We start from the raw sequence: 21,658 nt of genomic DNA, 5'->3' as shown, positions 1-21,658 counted from the left end.
GTCTGCCGGGGGACGTCGGTCGTTTACATATCGACCGAGACGCCCTCGGCGAATGAGAGCCTCGATCTCGTCCCGAAGCTGGAAGCAGTCTTCGGTATCGTGGCCGTGGTCTCGGTGGTACTCACAGTACGCCCGAGAAGGCCTCCTCCCAGGGATCTTCTTCATCTGCCTCGGGACCGGGAGGTCCTCTCGCCCCTTGACCTCCATGAGGATCTGGGCCCGGGGGGCCAGGAGTGGGGTGTACCGGTTGAAGCGTCGGTGCGGAGAACGAGGGCGTGTGGCGCCGTGGTTCCTTGCTGGTGACGGGCTTCTGCGCCGGCGTTGAGGCGTCGGGCTCCTCCTCTGGGGTGCCTCTTTTCGCCTTTTCTTCCCGGGCTTTAGAGGGGCCTCGGCGGCCTCCTTGTTCTGGTGGGAGGCTGCCTCCTCGGCGTCTGCATACTGGTTTGCCCGAGATAACAGCTCCGGGAAGCTCCGCGGCAGGCGTTTGTCCAGGGAGAAGGTGAGTCTGCCCTTCCGGAAGCCACGCTTCAGGGCTGAGAGAGCCACTTCCTGGCTCAGGTTCCGGACCTCCAGTGTAGCCTTGTTGAAGCGGGTGAGATAATCCCGCAGGCTTTCTCCCTCGTTTTGCCGGACATCAAAGAGGGAGTCGGAGACCAGTCGCCGCCTGCTACTGACGGCGAAATGGCTGATGAAGAAGCGGGTGAACTGGTCGAAGGACTGGATGGAGTTAGCCTCCAGGCCGGCGAACCATGCCCTTGCCGGGCCACGGAGGGTCGCCGGGAAGGCCTTGCAGAGGAGCGGATCCGATGCTCCATGGAGGAGCATAAGAGTCCTGAAACTCTCCACGTGGTCCCGCGGGTCCGCCGCCCCGTCGTAGGGTTCGATCGCCGGCATTTTGAACCCCGGCGGGTTCGGGGTCCGCAGGATCCTCGAGGCAAGCGCCGGCTGGGAGGAGATCTCCAAGTCAGCGAAGGGATCTTTGGAGTGGCCCTTCAGGACCTGGAGTTGTCTGTGGAGATCGTCCACCCGCCGGTCCAGGGAGCGCGACCGGTGGGTGGGGGACAAGGAGCGGCGCGAGGGGGACCGACTGGAGTGCGGGCCCCTCGAGGACTGGGGTGTCTGGGAACGCGCCCGGGTCCGCCGCTCGTACCCCGCACAGCTCCGATGAGAAGGTCCTGGCAGAATGGACCGCACTCGAGAATCCTCCTCGCGCCGGCGCTCCTCTCCATGGGAGAGGAAGGAGCGCGGGTTGTGAGGAAGAGGCGAGTGCTCGGGGGGCAGCGGCTCCTGAGCCCGTTGCGGCACCCGAGAGATCACACCCTGCAGATTCTGCACTGCCTCCGCGAGGGTGCGAACCTGCTGGGCTAGCTGGTCGAACTGAGCAGCTTCGACCGTCTGAATGGGAGAAGGGGCGGTGGAGTGCTGCTGAGAGTGCGTTGGGGACGCAGCAGCCTCTCGGCCGGAGGCGCGAGAGGCTCCGCGACCGGAAGCATTGGAAGCTCCACGACCACCTCGCCGTGCCATTACGATCGTTCTAAGATTCATCCCTTCCTCTAGCGCCAACTGTTGCTGGTGGTCCAAACCGAGAACGATTGGCACTGCGGTGTGAACGGGGTTCCGTCTGAGTTGTCTTGGTTGGTGTTGGCTGCGCTCCACCTTCCGCCAAGAAACCTGCAAACAAGCCTTGCACCACCACCAGGGTGGTGATGGCCCTCCGACGGTCAAGTCAGAGGAGATTGGAGGAGGAGGAGAGGTGATAATCGCAAGTAAGAGAGTGCTCTGGGAGATATTGCTCACCTCCCCCCCTTTCTCCCCCCAGCCGCATATATACCTGACCGGGGGGTCTCTCAGGGGGGTTCGTTATCGTGGGGCACGATGGTGTGGCCACTGACATGGCCGTTACAGGGCGTCGTGGAGCAGCACCGGGTACGGCCACGTCAGGGCATAGTGGGGCTCCGCTTTGTACGGCTGATGCAGGAGATCGTGGAGCAGCATCGGATACAGCCGTTGCAGGGAGTAGTGGAGCAGGAGGCCGCGTCGTGCCTCTGGGGCATAGCCTGTCGTTATCAGGAGATCTCCGACTCGGGGTCGGAGCGCTGGATCAAGGGGCAGCCGACTCGGGGTCGGGCTGCGGAGCCGAGGATGTCCGACTCGGGGTCGGATTGCTGGATCAAAGGGCAGCCGACTCGGGGTCGGGCTGCGGAGCCGAGGATGTCCGACTCGGGGTCGGATTGCTGGATCAAAGGGCAGCCGACTCGGGGTCGGATTGCTGGATCAAAGGGCAGCCGACTCGGGGTCGGGCTGCGGAGCCGAGGATGTCCGACTCGGGGTCGGATTGCTGGATCAAAGGGCAGCCGACTCGGGGTCGGGCTGCGGAGCCGAGGATGTCCGACTCGGGGTCGGATTGCTGGATCAAAGGGCAGCCGTAGTCTTCCTGGGCGCGCGTGCCGGTCACGTGGGGCATGGCGGCTTATTTCCCCCGTAACAGTATCTTTTACCACCTCTTGTCAATTTATTATTCAAATCACAAATATCGGAATGCACTAACTCCAACAATTGAGTAGTAAATTTATTCGAATTACGAAATGGCTTTCTTGTTAACTTTGTTTTCACACAAGTTTCACATTTATCTTTATCATTTTTCAAATTTGATGGAAGCAATCCTAAATTAACCATTCTTTGGACAGAACCATAATTAACATGTCTTAGTCTAGCATGCCATAATGAAAAGGAATCAACAATGTAAACAGAAACACTTTCTTTCATTAAATTCAGTTTGAACATCCCATTTTCTGCATAGCTTTTGCCTACATTCCATTCTTTGACAAGATAAACTTGTCAGATTCAAAGACTAGCTTGAAACCATGCTTAGACAAAAGACCACCAGAAACCAAATTCTTCCTAATTTCTGGTGCATGGAAAACATCAAGTTAGGTCACTGATTTGCCAGATGTGAACTTCAACTCTATAATGCCTTTTCCAGCAACTTTAGTAGTAGAAGAATTTTCCATGTAGAGCTCTATCTCGTCACCAACTTTCTCATATTTTTTGAACAGATTTTTGTCACTACAAATATGACGAGTTGCTCCAATATCTACCCAGCAACCAGCATTATGAGATACCAAATTCACTTCAGTTATGACAGCAACAAGACTTTCTTCAACAGTGTTGGCTTGATCTTTCTTCTTTTTGAGCCTACACTCTTTAATGTAGTGCCCTTTCTTCTTGCAAAAATGACATGCCCCCTTCTTTTTCTTTTTGTTATTTTCTTTAGTTGAGGAATCTCCAGCCCAAGGCCGCTTCCCCTTTTTATTGTCTATTTCAACAACATGGGCAGCCTTTGTCATTTTAGCGTTTTCTTCTTGCTTGTCCCGAAGTCTTGCTTCTTCAATCCGAAGTTGCCTTTGAAGGCTTTCAAGATTGAGAAAATCACCCTTTCTCTTAAGGGTCTTTCGGTAGTCTTTCCATGATGACGGTAACTTGGCAATAATAGTACCAACTTGAAATTTCTCATCAATAGGAATGCCCTCAGCAATTATTTGATGCACAATAAGTTGCAAATCATGCACCTGATTCAAAATAGGCTTATTATCAGTTATCTTAAAATCAAAATAATTACTCACAAGATAGCTTTTGTTTCTTGAATCCTTAGTCTTGTACTTATTCTCCAGCGCATCCCAGATTTCCTTTGCTTGCTTCATTGGTGCATACATATCAAACAGAGAATCAGTAAGAGTGTTGAGGATGTTCCCACGACATGTGTAGTTGTCATCCTCCCACTTGGCCTTTGCAGCAATTTGATCTTTAGTAGCATTCTCTATAGAAACAGCGGGACATGGAGTGACCAAAACATATCGAACTTTCAAAGTTGTAAGTAGAAATTCCACTTTCTCCTTCCACCGTTTGTAGTTGTTGCCATCAAATCGATCAAGCTTTGATAGATCTTGCGGCATAACATTGAGGGAAGTGATGGCAGTACTCATGTTTGATGATTGTGCCATTGAAACAAAATATTCATTTGTGAATTGTTGGAAAGGAATTGTTAGAAAAGAATTTGGAAATCTACTGGTCGTAAAACAGTGAGGCGATTGTAAGTCTATCTCACAAACGAATATTGCCTCCCGCTAGTTTGCAATTGGGAAAAATCACTTGGCAATTTCATTATGGCGATACAACACTGTTTTGATTTAAATACATGCAGATTGCAAGGCATGTATTTCTGAACAAAGATTTTTTGTAACCATATCCTTCTTCTGTCTCTACAGCCCAAATTAATAACCAACGAATGGTTATAATCCAATGGTTGTGACTGTTCAAAAAATGAACAGTTATAACTGTTCAAATTCAGTTAACTAACCAAAACAGTTTTTGATAGTTGCAAATTCGAATTTAACAAGGTAGTTAATTAACCACCACTTGTTTAATTCAAAATGGATAAGACACAAATGTACAGAAGCAAAATATTAATGCTCCTTGGCTGATGCATAAAAATTGTTGAAATATTCCAACAGAGCAAGCCCCCACTTCCACTCAAGGAGATCTAGGAACTCTGGACATGTAAGTTATAACTACTGTTTTCCTAAGAAGAAGGAATAGATTACAGCAAAGGGCTCTTCATAGAACTAACAGCTTCATCTGCCATGGACGTGCATGAAGTGGCACCATGAAAGAGAATCGAGCTTGGCATTGTTCTCATCCTTGTTTGTTGGTCTCGAAAACAAGTGTCCCTGCATCAATTTAGAAAAGGAGATCAGCCGATGTTTCTATCCAATTGTGCAAGCTAAACAAGTGAATCATTTGAGTGTGGGAGAAACTTCACCCAAAGTAGGCATCAGCAGGGATAGCACACCAATGCCGACAATCTTTAGCGGCACTCCGGTCTTGATCATATCCTTAATATCGATGTGCCCGGTTGTAAACCCCACAATGTTTGAAGGAGTGCCTGTGGGGAGAAGGAATGCAAACTGAGCTCCAATGGCTCCTGGGACCATCAGGAGGAGAGGGTGTACCCTCATGGACTGAGCTAGCTCGACGAGAAGAGGGAGTACAAGTGTGGTGGTAGCATTGTTCGATGCGAATTCTGTAATCGTCCCACTCACTAGACAAACCAGTGGTGCAATTGCCAAGGATGGGGCGGTCTCGAGGAAGTCCAAGTTTGCAGAGATCACATCAGCAAGGCCGCTAGTTTGAACACCTTGGGCAATTGCAAAACCTGCACCGAGGAGGAGAATGATGTTCCACTGGAGCTTCTTGCACTTGTTCCAGTCCATTAGCTTCTCTCCCTCGTTCTTTTTGTTTGGAATTATGAATAATAAGGTTGCCATCATCACCTGAATCGAAAAGAGAGAATGGACCCAGGGTTGCATTTAGCTGTGCTTTTTTTCTCAAGGATCTTGGTCTACGAAACTGTGGAAATGGTTGTTGTTAGCTTTTGATTCACTTACGCTGACACTTCCATCACCCACACGATCCTGAAACAGAGCCCCCCATCCGGGGACATCATTTGTTAGGCTTCTTGTCATCCATAGAACTACGAGCAACTGCAAGCGACAGCCCCACAAAAAAACTACTTTAAGTTCTGTGATTAATTGAACCGAGATATATAAGAGGCTTGGGGATTATCAGGACTTACTCCGAACACGGTTAAAACCATCTTCTCAGCAAAAGCCATAGGACCTGCCACACAGAACAGAAAACAAATTTCTCAACACAAAAGCTCGACAAAACAAAAGATTTGAACGGCTATGTCATTATAGGTGAAATCAAATGGTGAAAATATTTCTACTGTATTCTATCCAGTAGGGCATGCAGTATTAAGTAGTATTCTAACAGCACCTTCTATGTATATAATCATACTACGTACGTAATGACATATTTCTCCAGCAATAAATACCGGGTGGTAATACCTCCTTTTCAATAAGCGAGAGAGAGAGAGAGAGAGAGAGGGAGAGAGAGAACTAGAATTATAACAGCAATATGTTCTATTAATAAGATAGCATCATTCAGAGAACTAATGGATTCTATGAAACTATACAAGGTATGAAGATATAAAGCAGAACAGAGAGACTCCCCCAAAGACCAGTAAATGAAGAATTACCTAGTAGCTCAAGCTCCCTCTTCAGGTGAGCTCTATCCATGTAAGCAGAAAGTGCCTTCGCTGAATTCTTTGAACAGTAGAGAAGACAGAGGATACCCCACAGGGCAAAGAAGAGGACTAGAGCCAGAGGGAACCCAAAAAGGAACCAAGAGCTGAAGCTGATGGGCTTCTCCTGAGGGTAGTAGCTCTCCCACATCCCCACCAAGATGAGATTAACTCCTGTTCCCGTCAAGGTGCTCATTCCTCCGATCGCTGCCGAATAGATTACTCCAAGTATCACTGCCTTGCAGAACCGCCTGACGTCCGGGTGGACCGAGTCCCCGTCGGGGAGCCTCTGCAGCACTCCGGTGGCCACCGGGATCATCATCATTGCTGCTGCGGTGTTATGCATCCACATGCTCACGAACGCAGTGGTGCCGCAGATCCCGAGTAGAAGTAATGGTGGTTTCAGAGGGTCTCCACAGAACAATGAGGTTATCTGCATCCCAATCAAATAATAACTACAATGGTGATCGGACCTCAATATCAAAATTTACCTATGAAACTAACTTGAGCAGGTCTTTCTGGTGCCTGTTTCGAATGCGAACGGAACATGATTCTATGTATGAGTTTATTACTGCTTTTGATTTAGTTCGAAGTTCCAAAGCTAGATACCTTTAAAAAAGTCCCTTTCCGAATTCATTTCTCTAATCGAACAATTTGAATAAGTAAAAGAACTCACTTTCAGAGCTAGCCGGCGGTGGATGTTGTAGTGCTCGACGGCCAATGCCAATATGAAGCTGCCGAGCACGAGAGAGATGATATCATCCATGTAAGACTTCGCAACATCGTCGGCCGAGGCGATCCCGAAGATGGGGAAGAGGAAGAGAGGAGACATGGACGTGACAGCCATAGGGACGGCTTCCGTGAGCCACCACAAGAACACCCATGAGAGGACGGCGAGCATGTTTCGGCTTGCATGCTTTCCATTGAGGTCGACAAAGAAGAATATGAGCATGCATACTAGAGGGCCCGAGATAATGGAGAGCGTTTTGGAGGTGAGAATTGATTTGGGAGTGTGGTGGGAGCTCTCTGGAGGCTCATGGAGGGGGAGGAGTGGTGCTTTGGGATCGTCTGAGCTTGGATTCAATGCGTGATTAGCCATTTGAGAGAGAGAGAGACAGAGAGAGAGAGAGAGAGAGAGCTGGTTGTTGGTTGTGGTTTGGCTTTCTAAAGATCTCTCCTTTATAGGTTATTGAAGAGAGATGACCTCTGGGTGGTTTTGATTTGTGCTCATGAATTGCTTGGAATCACCTAAACAAATGGAGGAAAAGTTTGTTGGATGTGTCCAGTCTTATACTTTTCCCTTGAATTGGAGGTTTAACTCGGAGTCATTGTATTGAAGAGAGTTTTAAAAGCTCTGTTTTTCCTTCCTAGGAGAAGGTCCAAGCGGACTTCCAAAAGCCAGGAGATAAAGTTTGTGCGTCACCAATTCAATTGCTTCCTTAATCCAGCTCATCAGATCAGGAAGAGGCCTTTTCATTACTCTAATTGAGGAAAGAAGCGTGTAGAAGTTATTATACGGTGCCTAAGTAGACCTATCGTATATGCCAAGTTATTATGTTCAATTAGATAACAGTTTCTTCACGGTCGTTCTTTCAGTTTCCTCTGTTTATGTATTCTCAATGTTCTTCAAAGATATCCTTCTCTGAATTCTTTCTTTCCTTCCCTCTCTCCCAATGACTACCATAATCCAACATAATTATTCTATAACCATAACCAGGCTGACTGACCTAATAATAAGGTTGGATCTTCTTCTTTTCTCTTTTTTTTTCTGCTAGAATGGATAATTCATATATTTTTGGTACGAATACATCCAACAAAATCAGAAAATAAAAGATCCTTGAGCACTCTAAGCAGCTCCCCATCTCCAATCCACAGATCTTAGAATCCTTCACTGTATCCTCTCCCTTCGTCTTATTAGCTTGAGTTAGTTTTTTTTGTCAATAGAAAGAATACATAAATACGAGCACGCTGATTGATAAATAAAACTAAGCATAAGCTATCAATTTATAATACATAAATACGCAACAAAGAATTCCTAAATTTTTTTTGCTATTATGTTATACTAAATCAATTGCAAAATATAGCTGAACTTATGTTTAGTTTCTTTGGTGGGCCAGTACAAACCAAGTAATGCCTAGCCACTTGGCTTCTAGACGGCAAAAAATTCAGCTTATAAGCTCGTGGCAGAAGACAAAATTTTCAGGTAGACGACTACTTCTCTGCTCTCATCAATAATCGAGGATTGGGTCATGGCATGCATTGGCCCGCCGGTAGCATGATTACATGGTTCAATTATTAATGGTGGCGATAACCCATCGAGATGGCAACGACGGACGCATGGGGTCCATTCGCCCGCGCACATGCTTTCCGTTCATTGGACCAGGCCACTTTCATGGGTCCGCATGATCTAAATAATTGTGGACGTGTCCCACGTTGGTACGCGAATCTTGTGAAATTTTATTTTTTTGAGGCGCACCTAAACAATGGTGGACCCTTCCAAAACCCTCACCACAACGCGATGGAATCCTATGAGGGGAAAGGCCTGGACCAAGCGTGGATAAATTTCGGTCGATGGTGCAGCTGATAAGAATACTTGGCTGGATCCTAGCCATATATAGACCACAAAAAATTATGTATCATGTTTTTCTTGAGAAAGGAAAGAAAAAAAAAAAAGAAAAATTAGTGCCACGGACTATATATATATATATATACACACATACACACGTGCGTGTAGATCGGCTAAATTTTTATGGACTTTATAACTTCTTTTGTGTGTTTGTGGGGATACAGTTTGTCCATTCATAGAGATGCTTAGGCATGGCATGACGTTAGTGGAAGAGAGTTCGTTTTCGATTTAGCAACCTCCTGCAAAGAAAATTCTATGCTATGGTTAGACTCGGCGTGGCCTTTTTTTTTTTTCAAAAAAAATTTCTCCTCCTTTTAAAAGATTATTTTATTTTTATCTTTTTAATTGAAAAATATTGTAGGATGCCACCATCAACTAGCTTAGCTAACGCTATTTTGTTACTAATTAGAAAAGGTCTTCTCTTCATTTTTTTTTTTTTCCCACTCAATGAATCTACATGTTTTTTCCTATCTTTCATCTCTAGGACATACTATTTTCTTGTGGGAGAGGGAGGAAAGGGGAAGGTTGACAACCCTAATTCATTTGGAGAAATGGTACATTTTTTTTTACTTTTTCTAGTAAGGGAAAAGGGGCAAAGCCCCGATTACAGTCTAGGGAAAGAGACGCGGAGAGTATCAGCTTGAGCTAAAAGAAAGAGTGCAACTATTAGGTCATTGAGAACTTCTCTCAAAAAAAAAATTGTAAGGTAGGAGAACCATAACTTCAACTAGAAGTGTACGTTGAACCTAGATAACAAACAGATATCATGGTATGAATCCTTTAGATACCACGGTTGTAACTAAAATAGTAGATAACAAAGTCTATCTTAGTTGAAGAAGTTAGCATTATTATTATGCATCTTTATTAGCAATTTTTTGTTTAACCACTCATCCATTTACAAAGTACTGTTCTCCCTGATATATATCATGACAATACATGATTATCTTTATGCAAAACTGTGCTTCGTATTCATGTTTAACCTATATAATCCATATAATGCATGAATGAACTTGCAAAATAATTAACTGAATTTTTCACCAAATTATCCATATAATTGACAGATAATCTTATTATCTTCAAAATTGCATCCATATAAAGGCCCGTTTCCTTGCAACTTTCACACTAACTGACACATGTCTTCCATACCCTATATTGGCCCTACATATGATAACATTATGAGACAAGGCTCACATACTAATTACTAGTGGAAAAAGAACGCTCCTTTTATATGATAGACAGCAGAAAGACTCTTCCTGTACTAGGTTTTGAATCTATGATCAAAGCGAGAGCATATAAAAAATGTTCATCTTATATATCTTTACCATGTTACATAAAGTGCGAGTTCAGTTAGGGGTTCATCAGTTTTTCTTCCTGGGTAACTGGCACTCTTTGAAACAAAATTTTATTCAAAAAATATTAATGGTACAGAGTAATTAATTAAAACTATATGCTAATTGCTTTATCTCTATCTTAACCAGTGCCATTGTTTTCCAACTCTATCCCATAAACTTATTCAAACTGATGAGACTCCTCTCATATCAAACCAAAGAGATGTGAGGTGATGTGATATAGATAATTTGTAAATGAGACAAACATTTCCGGACTTTGCTGGATTCTGCTATCAGCATTCTGGCAGCTTCATATCAAACCAAAGAGAGGTGAGGGGATGTGATAAATTTTTTTCTCCTCTTCTTTACTTTTGGAGTGCAGAAAGTATGCAGACAGTGGCAATAATTTTCATAAAATCCATCGGCATGGTAAAAAAAACAATTATCTCCAAGAAAAGAAAAATGCTTTTAATTTTCCTTATGCGGTGCTCTTTTGCAGGGTCCACCTCCAATAATGGTGCTCTCTCATCCTCAACATCAACTTGGAGTCCTTTGATTGAACGTCCGCCAGAAATTGGCGCTCTTACTTGGTTCTGGTCAGAAGTAGGGGGGTTTGCGGCAGTGAGACTGTTAGCTGTCGGCTTTCGCCAACCGTTGGCTTTGCGTGGTGAAGGAGTTATTTGATGTCCGCCCACCCCCAAGTAGGGATACCTGGATTTCCAAGATGCTTCCTTGCCAAGGTGAGCGCTGAGCGCAAAGAGAGCAGGCCAGAATGGAAACGCTCCGAGAGTACCGGTATCAGGGGGCGATGTTACAGCCTAGGTAAAGCCCGCCCCAGGCAATGCCTGAAGATTTCAAGGTTAGCTGAAGGACAAAAGGCCCCATCACCTGTATCCCTTGAAAACATATAGTCCGGACTCCACCGCAAGTGGAAAAACGTTGATCACATGCATGACTTGCTCATAGTTTTAATGACTGGTATGATCAAGTAACCGTTGCTTTCAGAAGAAAAGAAATAGGGAAGGAAGAACAAACACGAGAGAGAGAGAGACAGAAAAGAAAAATTAACAACTGATTTCGAACAAAGTTGACTGTTCTTGCACACATAGCATTTAATATTGGGTCTTAACATCCAACATCACAAAAACAGATTTATCTAATAAAATCAGAAAATAAGTCTCGAAGTGTTCTAGACAACTCCGTCTTCCCAACCCATACGGTATCTTTAGAGTGGCAGGCCACATAAGAGACCACCAAGTTCGCGGCCTTATTGGCTTCTCTGAACATATGCTTAGTCTGAAAGGCCACTCCGTCACTCACCATTGTCCAAATATTCCGAAGCAGGAGACGTCATTTGCTTTCATATGCGAAAATGCATCTTTGTTTATATAAATGCATGGCGCATATCTTCATGGCAATTAGCTTTGTAAGAAAGTATTAGAATTTCTGGATCATTATACTACACATTAAAACACCATAATAAACTAAATTTAATCACATACCATTTAGTCCGGCCATTTTGATCCAATTTTTCTTCAAGAGCAGCTCTCACATATAGAAGAAACTCTAAGACTGGCTCTACCTCTCCCTCTTCTTTGTTTATGTTGTCATTCAATGGGGCAAGCAACCTTCTAGCTCATATATATAGTATTGAGTCAGAGTAGCGTTTTAAGGTACTCCCATTGTTGTGCCCTCCCATTAAGGTATCCAAATAACCAAGAACCAGGACCTATACCTTCATACCACATTCCCATATACATATATATATACTAGAAAAATACTGAGATGGACCATAGCCCAAAACTTTATGGATTATAACTTTATTTGGGCTTTACCGATCAATCTATTTGCATCACTTTCAACCTATTTTTCGCAAATAGTATAAAACACGCAATCAATGGCAGCCCAGATTTTAAATAAAATCTTACATTCTCCCACTTGGGCAACATTGATTGCTGGATTATTTTTTTTTAAAAAAAAGTGTTATACTTATTTTAGGAAAATGACTTTCGGGTTGAACAAATTTGTGGCCACATAAACATGATTCAGAAGAGAACATCTCAGTATAGGACCTGGTCCAATGAAAATATCAATAAAGAACAATGGCGGTAATTGTGTTATTCATCAACACAAGACCTTCCATAATTACAAATATCAATATTTCATTGACATGCATCCCTGAATGTGGTAAAGTGTAGTGTGACATTTGTGCACAAGTGATCCACAACTATATAACATGCCAATTCCACATCCAGTCCACTTTATGGTCTCATAAAGACCCTTTTGAATTTTCTTTCCTTTGTCTTCCTAAAGAAGACAACATGCCTTTAAATCAAAGCATTAGACTTTATATATCATTTATGATTCTAGATAGAAGCCTTTACACTTCTAAACCGAAGTGTGAAACTTTACATCTCGAGATTTTTTTAAAAAAGAAAAAAGTAATTCATCAATGCTGTAAATTAAAGATATATTTTATATCAAGCAGTGCCAAGTGTGCATACATGTATAACTGTAAATAACAAGTATTTAAAGAGCAATCACTTCAAACTTCAATATTTCAAATATAGCAAATAACAACATGGTCTTAAGAATATATATATATATATATATATATATATATATATATATATATATATATATATATATATATATATATAACTCTCACTAACCAAACACATCAAATGACATCAGCAAGCTCATGTGCTCAACATGTTTAACAAAATCAATAGGTCTAAGCCCCTTGGTTAATGGATCAGCAACCATATCTTCTATGGCAATATGCTCATAGTAAAGGTCGTTGTTATTAACCCATTCTCTAATTTTAAAATACTTGAGATCTATGTATTTAGCACCACCCGAGTTGTTAGTATTCTTCGTAAAGAATACTGCAACCATGTTATCAAATAAATTGTTATAAGTCTTGAGATGGAATCAACAACCCTAAGATAAAGTTTTTTAACCATATGGCATGAGCCCCGCTTCAAAGCATGCAATTATCTCTGCTTGCATCATGGAAGATGCAACAAGAGACTGTTTGAAACTCTTCCAAGATATAGCTCCTCCAGCAAGCATGAAAATATATCCTGTAGTAGACTTCATATCAGCTGAGTAACCAGCAAAATTTGAATCTGCATAACTACTGACTTCAATGTTATCAACTTTTTTATAAACAAGCAAGTATCCTTTAGTTTTCTTCAAGTATCTCAACACCTTTTTAGCTCCTACCCAATGTTCATGATCAGGATTAGAAGAATATCTACCCAACAAACTAGCTGCATAGGCGATGTCTGGTCTAGTGCACACCTCAACGTACATCAAGCTACGTGTAGCACTAGAATATGGCACATTTTTCATAGATTCCTTTGTTGGGACACCACGCACGCTGCAGAAAAATCAGAACGCGGTGGAAGGGCATACGCGAGATCCCGTTCATCGCATGAACGTATTTTAAAATTATCATTCGTAGATAGATTAGGATTAAAAACTTTTTATATGATTAGAAAGATCAGATCTTCACCTTGTGCAGGTAGATGATCACCGCAAATTTGATGATCGTGGATTTGTTGAAGGTTCGCTTGAAGCCACACACACGTCCGGCCTCTATGGGTATCCACACGTGGCAAAGGACCGATCTAAATCTTTAAATCTCTTCGAGGTGCTAGCTCCCTTGTAGAGAAGACTTTTGATAGCTGATAACCTTCCTTTGAATCAACTCTTGAATGCCTAAGAGAGGAGGAAGAAGAAGGATGGTTCAATGAAAAAGAACAAAAAACCTTTGCAGCCTTTTGTTTTCTTTTGCGTTGGAACCAAAAAAAGGGAGGAAGAAGGCCACGTCATAAGCTTTTTCTTCCTTTTTCCTTTGCAGCTGAAAGGAGGAAGAGGGGAGAACTTTTCTGCTGTATTTCCAAAAGGAAAAGCATAAGAGGAGGGGTCGCACGCCCTCCTCTTTGAAGCCCTTGCGGATTGGGATGAGCTCCTAAATTTTAGGAGCTCATCCTTATCCCCACATTTTCAAGAGAGGAGGGGCGTACGCCCCTCCTTTTCTCTTCACGCAAATGCAAAGGAGGGGCGTACGCCCCTCCTTTTCTCTTCACGCAAATGCAAAGGAGGGGCGTACACCCCTCCTTCCTATCCCCCCTTAAGTCAGCCCCCACTTAATTAAATTAAGTGAGGGGGTTAGGTCTAATGCTAGGGGTCCAATTCTCTTCTAAAGAGGATTAGGTGCACCCATTTCCTTTTCTTTCAAATCCTAATCCAATTAGAATTTAATTGAACTATGACTCAATTAAATTCTTCAATCCTAATCTAATTAGGAGCCATTAGATTAATTAGATTAAAATTAATTAGGATTTAAGAACTCCTAATCTAATTAGGACTTATTAAATTTTAGTTCTAATCCAATTAGAACTTTAGAAATCCTACTCCAAGTAGGACTCTAATTTAATATAATCAAGTCCAATTAATTTAAATCCAATTGATTCAATTAAAATGCAATCTAATTGCAATTATTCCTTCTTTAACTCACTAACTCTTAGCGGATTTCATCAATTATCAATCAAATTGATAATTATGAATTATTTATGATTCCAAATCACAATTCAACCATCAGATCGGTCAATACATCTAATGTGTGTGACCCCATAGGTTCTATTCTGTCTGGTAGTGAGATATATTGCGATCTCTATGACAATATCATTGAAAACTTCTTTCAATGGGTTGGAACAATTCCAACTTAACTCATCAGGGATCATCGATCATCAAGATAGTCCCTGTAAGTCTCACCATCCACCAGTGATACCTAGCAGTATGTAGTGGCTACCCAGTAGAATGAAATAATGAACCTCTAAGTGCAGTTATCGTATGATACAGTCCTTCTATCGTTGATCCCTACAGGACGGAGGTCATGGATAACACGTCAAACCCCATCGTCTGTCATATGTCAAGATTTATTCGACTTAAGTTCGAAAAGTGGAAAACTCTTTTTGCACTGTACATACTGCCCCGGTCGAGTGTTGGAAATTGTATCCTAAATGTCAATCGTCAGCATATTGATGATTGAATTTTGTAAATGAATTGACAAATTAATAAAGTGTTATTTGGCATTATTCATCATTTCATCTTCAAATGAACTCTTATATGACGAAGTCCTTAGGACTTATGTTATGATAAAGGAGGATTTATCTTTGAGTCCTTAAACTTGTTCGCGACCAAATGATATGTTGTTACTAGGACGACAACATTATCGAGATTAGGTTGTTGTGTGACATATACGTTGGTTATCCTCTTAACCAAAGAGTGTGGAGACACTGGTATGCCACACAGGTGAAGTGTAGGAGTACATTTCACCGAACGTGACCAATTCCAGAACGCTCTACTGTCAAGAGATGTTCCGAGTGGATATGGGTATAAGTTTGGCCCTCTGACCTGAGATCGCAACCTGTGACTAGCAAGCAACTCACTGTACTTTGGTACCGGACTACCTGAATTTCTAATTCAGTGACGGAAGGTCACTGGGTGCAGTCAAGTACTTGTGTAGTCAGTTATGAGTCGAGATGGAATTGACGCCTCCTGGAAACAGAAGATAATGTCTTGTGATTAATTTAGCAAAACCTTGGCCAGGGTAATCCCAGTGAGGAGTCACGGGATATCTAAAATTAATCACATAATGGATGTACTAATTATAGGGTTGTCAGTGAGCTCTAAGTCATCCTGGCATTAGGAGTCAAAGGGATTGAATTATACAGTAACCATAGTCCAGGGTTCCAGAATATTTGCTTCGCATATATTCGGCCTATCCGGACGTCGGGTACCATTGCTAGATGGTCACATCGATTAGTATAGGAAGACGTTCCTATACTATCGGCTTAGGTTCGAACCTATGAGGTCACACGCATAGAAGTTTCTAGGTTGATCAAATGGCTGATTGATGATTAAGAATCATTCAGGGATAATTTGGTCAATTCGATTGACAAATTATCCAAAGCAAAAGTTGCATTAAAATAATTATTGAATTATTGGAGGATTAATTAGAAATTAGATTGCTAATGAACTCAATTTGATTGAGTAATTGGGCTTAGGTTGAGCCAAATTGAATATGATTCAATTTGGGCTGCATCAGGGTTTGACCTAATTGGATTGGGTTCAACCCAAGTAGATTGAGCTTGTCCCAATTGATGGAACTTGACCCAATTGGATTGGGCTTGATCCAAATCAATTAGAAGACCTTATTTGATGAGGATTATGAGTCCAAATAATCAGAATTGGATAAGGAGAAGAATCCCTAAATTTTAGGAACCCATCCTTATCTTCTTGGAGAAGAATGATACCTTAATTTATCCCCAATATTTTCTATGCCTATCCTCTTTATTTTTAGCCAAAAATTGGCATGAGAAGAGAGGAGGCGTGGGGCTATATTTCCTATAAAAATGGCGCCTTAAATCTTTCTAGAAAGATTTAGATGAATTTCCTAATTTGTAGGGATTGCATGGTGCATGAAATAGGATGGTCTGCGGCTGAACTTTGGATGCATGAATTCCTATCTTTTAGGGATCCAAAATGTACGAAATTTAGATATGTTTATCTTCTCTTATCTGCCAAACCACCAGAATGTTTTGGGAATTTTATCAGCCAAATTAGTTGTCTAAATTAGGTGTGAGGCGTGGGGTGGTCTTTTGGCTATAAAAGACCCCCATGCCTTGGGTTTAAGAGATACGATATTTAGAGGCTTTAAAAAATTCTAAAAAAATTTACTGAGGGCCTCCATCCCTTCTTCTCCTTCTTCCTCACGTCCATCCTTCATCTCCTTGAAGAACAATCAAAGGTTGAGTGTTTAGAAGGAGAAAGCTTCAGCCATTGCAACGTTCCTGCGCGAGCTAGCACTCCCGCGGAAGACGATCTACCTAGGGCTTCGCGTGTACTTCTCATAGAGGCCATTCGTGTGCATGGCTGCGAAGTCAAGGATCATATCCATAAGTTTCTTCCATCATAAAAGGTATTAATCCCACATCAATATTTTATTTTGGAGTCAGGGTCTAGGTCTGATTCTCCGAGGTTTTACCCTCCTTTGGGGCTCCTCACGGAGTTATCTCCAGAATCCATTCGATGGATATTCGGAGATTAATCGGAATAGAGTTCTTAAGTTTCAGATCTGATAGTTAATCATGCATGAAAGTTTTAGCATAATTGTTTAAACGATTCCGGCATAATCCTATGTGTTCTTAAGGTGCTGATTTTTAGATTTGATCTTGTAAGCATGCATGAATTAAATTATTTGATTCGGTTTTTTCCGCTGCGTTTTAAAACTTAAAAGAACTACGTATGGCTTGATCCCCCTTATGAAGGGGTACGTAGGCAACTCGATCAGGTTCAACCATGTTTTTTTTAAAAAAAAAAATCAGCATGCTTAATACCGAAGAACCTAGGATTCACTTTCACCGAGGTATTACGAACTCAGTCTTATAAATCACATAGGATCACTCCTTATCTACCAAGATCGATAGATTCCATATAGGTGCATGCACTACTCCTACAGTGAACCTACTGTAGCCAATCTATACCACAAGGACCCATATGACTAAAGACCATGTATACATATAATCAAACTACAGTAACCTCACTGTGAATAGCCGAAACACCGTAGGTCCAAGGTTTAATCATACTACTGCAACATCAAGCAAGTCACTGACGAGTAGATAGACATCCAAGTGACTTCTTGTTTGGTCATGCTCAGTACTATTGTTCTCTAACAAGCACCTGCAGTATCACTTCAGTGTCCCTACACTGTGGACTCAAGTCTCGTTCATCCATAAAAAAAGCAATCTGTGCACTGATCTTATCGGATCGATCACCATCCTCGTGATGATCCATCAATCAGGAGCATTAAAGAATTAATCACCAATAACACATGGTTCAAATTCTCAACTCTTGAGAATATGAATCATCATCTTATTAATTCTTTGAACGATTCATAGACACATAAACAATATAAATGAAAAACATGCCCTTTTATTATTCAATAATAATAAAGTCAAGTACAAAACTATGTTCCAGAATTAATAATGTGTCAGCCAGATTGGCTTCTAAGGCATAAATCTAACATCCTGTTCAACATCATTCTTTGGATATTGGGTTTTATTTAACTTGTCCCCTTTACAAACAGGAACAAGGCCAGGCTTATAGTTTTCCATATTGAATCTACTAAAAACACGGTCAATATAGGCCTTTTGAGACAAACCTAAAAGTTGCTTTGATTTATCTCTGTGTATCTCAATACCAAGCACATAAGCTTCTTCTCCAAGATCTTTCATATCAAAATTCTTAGATAGCACCTTTTTGACATCATGCAATAATCCCAAGTCACTACTAGCAAGTAAAATATCATCAACATATAGAACCAAAAAAATAAACTTGTTTCCACTGATTTTGAGATATATGCAAGAATCAGCTGTATTCTCAATAAAACCAAGAGATAACACAACCTGCTGAAACTTTGGATACCATTGTCTAGAGGCTTGTTTCAGACCATAAATAGACTTTTTCAACTTACAAACCATATTCTCTCTTCCTGATTCTTTAAAATCTTCAGGTTGCACCATATAAACTTCCTCGTAAAGATCTTCATTTAAAAAGGTTGTCTTAACATCCATTTGATGAAGCTCTAAATCAAAATGTGATGTCAAGGCTATGATAATCCTGAAAGAATCTTTTGTAGAAATAGGAGAAAATGTTTCAGTATAGTCTATACCCTCTCTTTGAGTGTACCCTTTTGCCACCAATCTAGCCTTAAATCTTTCAATGTTTTTCTTTGAGTCTTTCTTGGTTTTAAACACCCATTTACAACCAAGAGGTTTAAAACCTTCTGGAAGCTCAACAAGCTCCCATACTCCATTTCGTGCCATAGATTGCATTTCCTCCCTCATTGCATCAATCAACTTATTAGTAAAGCTTGACTATATGTGTCTGTATCAATCACTTCATCAACACCATGCTCTTGTTCTCCAAAAAGACAACATAATCTTTAGAAATTGCCGGCCTTCTTTCTCTTTGTGAGCATCTAGGAGGTTGAACAGGTTGAGTAGGTTTAACTGGTTGAGGTGTAGGTAAAGGTTGATTTGGTGTTTCTTGTTCTTGTTCTACACGTATTTTCACCCTTCCAATAGGTTGAGAAACGAACCAATCTAATCCAACAGGTAGAGATATAGTAGTAAAGTCACCTTTTGAAGCATCATGCTATCTTGTAGCACACACACAATCACCAACATCATGCTCTAAAAATCTTGCATTATTTGCCTCTACAATCCTTGTGCTATGACCAGGACAGTAAAACCTATAGCCCTTTAAGCCTCCTGGATAGCCTACAAAATAACAACGAGTGGTTCTTTGCCCTAATTTGGTTTCCCCTGGGTTATAAATTTTTACTTCAGTCGGACAACCCCAAACCCAAAAATGGTTCAAACTAGGCCTTCTACCTGTCCACAACTCAAAAGGTGTTTGGGAACAGATTTGCTGGGTATTCTATTTAGGACATACATGGCAGTCAAAAGAGCTTCACCCCAAAGAGACTCTAGTAATTTGGACTCACTCAACGTGCATCTAACCATTTCTTTAGTGTGCGATTACGATGCTCCACCACACCATTTTGCTCAGAGATCCCCAGCATTGTGCATTGTGCATTAATGCCACAACTTTGCAAAAATTCAGCAAAAGGTCCCATATGTTGTCCAATATCACCATGTTTACCATAATATTCACCTCCACAGACCTAATAATTTTAATCACCTTGCCGGTTTGTTTTTCAACATTGGTCGTATAGTTTTTGAATTTCTCAAGGGCTTCAGACTTATTATGAATTAAATAAACAAAACCATAGCGTGAGTGGTCATCTATAAATATGACAAAATATTTTCTTCTACACAAGGCAGGAGGTAAGGGTCTACAAATGTCAGTGTATATAATTTCCAAGAGATCTTTACTACGAGTGGCTCCATGTTTCTTTGTTTTGGTCAATTTTTCTCTTATGCAATCCACACATGTTTCATAGTCATTAAAATCAATGTTAGGGAGAATTTCATTTTTAATCAATCTTTCAATTCGTTCCCTAGAAATATATGCTAGTCTTCTATGCCATAACATAGAAGATTTCTCCTTTATCAAAGCTCTTTTGGCGCCACTTCCTTCAATATTCATAAAAAATTGTTTTGAGGCTAGATTTAATTTATATAAACCATCACACAGAAAACCATTACCAATGAAAACATAATTTTGGAACAATTCAAATTTTTCATTACCAAAACTAAAACAATATCCTAACCCATCAAGTCTTGACACAGACACCAAATTTCGTCTCATGGATGGTACAAAAACAGTGTTTTCTAAAATAGAATAAGAACCGAACTTAAAAAATAACTTAACCGTTCCAACAAATTCAACATAGACCTTGGCACCATTTCCTACATTGATGCTATCTTCCCCTTTACTTGTCCTGTGTTTGTTTATGAACCCCTGCAAAGAATTGGAAACATGAATAGATGTTCCACTATCAAGCCACCAAGAATTTGGTGGCACATATATTAAAGAGGATTCAAAACAAACAAAGGCAAGTGAATTACCTCCTTTTTTTATTCTTCCTTTCTAACCATGCCTTGTATTTATAACAATTCACTTTCTTGTGACCACTCATGTTGCAAAACCAGCAGCTTGAGTCTTTCTTAATGGCAGGTTTAGGGGCATTCAAATTGTTAGACTAACTGTGTTTTACTTAATTTTTTTGAGGTTGGTGAAATTTGTTCTTTTGCCGATGTGAGTTTCCTTTATTTTTTGGACCCTTAGAAAAATGTGGCTGATGCACCATACTCTCCCCTCTTTCTTTCTTATGCCTTTCTTCTTCTTAGACACAAACAACAATAAGTTCATTGACATTCCAAGTCTCCTTTTGGGCATTATAGGTGGTTTTCAGGTTATCAAAATGTGAAGGCAGAGAGTTAAGAGCTTGGCGAACAAGGAAGGTTTCAGCAATGGATACCTTGAGGTTAGACAACGTATTAGCTATCTCTTGCATTTTCATGATGTATGCTCTAATACCACTCGCTCCATCATATTTCATTGTGGACAACGTCAACATAAGCTCACCAGTTTCGGCCTTTTCAGACTCTAGATATTTCTGTCCTATGGCATCAAGGAATGATTTAGCATTGGTCTCATTTGGCATAACACCCCAAAAACTCTCTGATATAAACTTCTTCATAATCATTATACTCAGTCTGTTAACCTTTTTCCATTTTTGATAATAGGTCTTTTGCTCAATAGTACTATTCTCAGCAGGCTTTGGGGGTTCATCCTCATATGGAGCAATATCTAAGTCAGCCAAACCTAGGGCCAACTCAACATCTCTCTTCCATCCCTTAAAATTATTTCCGGTCAATAGAGCAAATCTAATTATTCACAGCAATACTGCTAGTAGCTGAAATAAAAATAAAATTCAACATAGAATTTAATTAGTTATGTTTGAGCATTAATAATAATTCCAAGAACATGCTGAAAAATAAACTTTAGCAATATTCT

The 21,658-nt window shown here is 41.2% G+C and overlaps 2 protein-coding genes across 3 annotated transcripts; both read right to left on the bottom strand.

The window, feature by feature from the left end:
* Positions 1-2,743: 2,743 nt before the first annotated feature.
* LOC103699411 (uncharacterized) lies at positions 2,744-4,150 on the bottom strand. The gene has a single exon (XM_008781431.2). The coding sequence runs from the start codon at positions 3,999-4,001 to the stop codon at positions 2,931-2,933; it is 1,071 nt and encodes a 356-aa protein (XP_008779653.1). The 5' UTR covers positions 4,002-4,150; the 3' UTR covers positions 2,744-2,930.
* A 238-nt stretch (positions 4,151-4,388) lies between these two features.
* On the bottom strand, positions 4,389-7,593 carry LOC103719047 (tonoplast dicarboxylate transporter-like). 2 transcript variants are annotated; one of them, XM_008808113.5, is made up of 6 exons: positions 6,819-7,593; positions 6,098-6,575; positions 5,633-5,676; positions 5,445-5,540; positions 4,820-5,330; positions 4,389-4,727 (listed from the first exon to the last, which is right to left on the bottom strand). In XM_008808113.5, exons 1-6 carry the CDS (start codon positions 7,239-7,241, stop codon positions 4,693-4,695), a joined length of 1,587 nt encoding a protein of 528 aa, XP_008806335.1. In that variant the 5' UTR covers positions 7,242-7,593; the 3' UTR covers positions 4,389-4,692. The 2 variants fall into 2 exon arrangements, with proteins under 2 accessions (XP_008806335.1, XP_008806337.1); XM_008808115.5 differs by having other exon boundaries at positions 5,445-5,471; positions 6,819-7,583.
* Between the last annotated feature and the right edge of the window lie 14,065 nt (positions 7,594-21,658).

Source organism: Phoenix dactylifera, chromosome 2, assembly GCF_051530095.1.
Source record: "Phoenix dactylifera cultivar Ajwa chromosome 2, Ajwa_hap1_PhDact_Kaust_v1.1, whole genome shotgun sequence".
In the NCBI taxonomy this organism is placed as follows: domain Eukaryota; kingdom Viridiplantae; phylum Streptophyta; class Magnoliopsida; order Arecales; family Arecaceae; genus Phoenix; species Phoenix dactylifera.
The sequence above is the reverse complement of the archived record's forward strand: the minus strand, read 5'-3'. Positions and strand labels throughout refer to the sequence as shown.

Excerpts from the sequence above, each read along its gene's own strand:
- LOC103699411 (XM_008781431.2), bottom strand. The coding sequence starts at position 4,001 with ATGGCACAATCATCAAACATGAGTACTGCCATCACTTCCCTCAATGTT.
- LOC103719047 (XM_008808113.5), bottom strand. The coding sequence starts at position 7,241 with ATGGCTAATCACGCATTGAATCCAAGCTCAGACGATCCCAAAGCACCA. Across the intron at positions 6,576-6,818 it reads ACCGCCGGCTAGCTCTGAAA|ATAACCTCATTGTTCTGTGG; the intron begins GTGAGTTCTTTT and ends ATTGGGATGCAG. Across the intron at positions 5,541-5,632 it reads TGGTTTTAACCGTGTTCGGA|TTGCTCGTAGTTCTATGGAT; the intron begins GTAAGTCCTGAT and ends TGTCGCTTGCAG.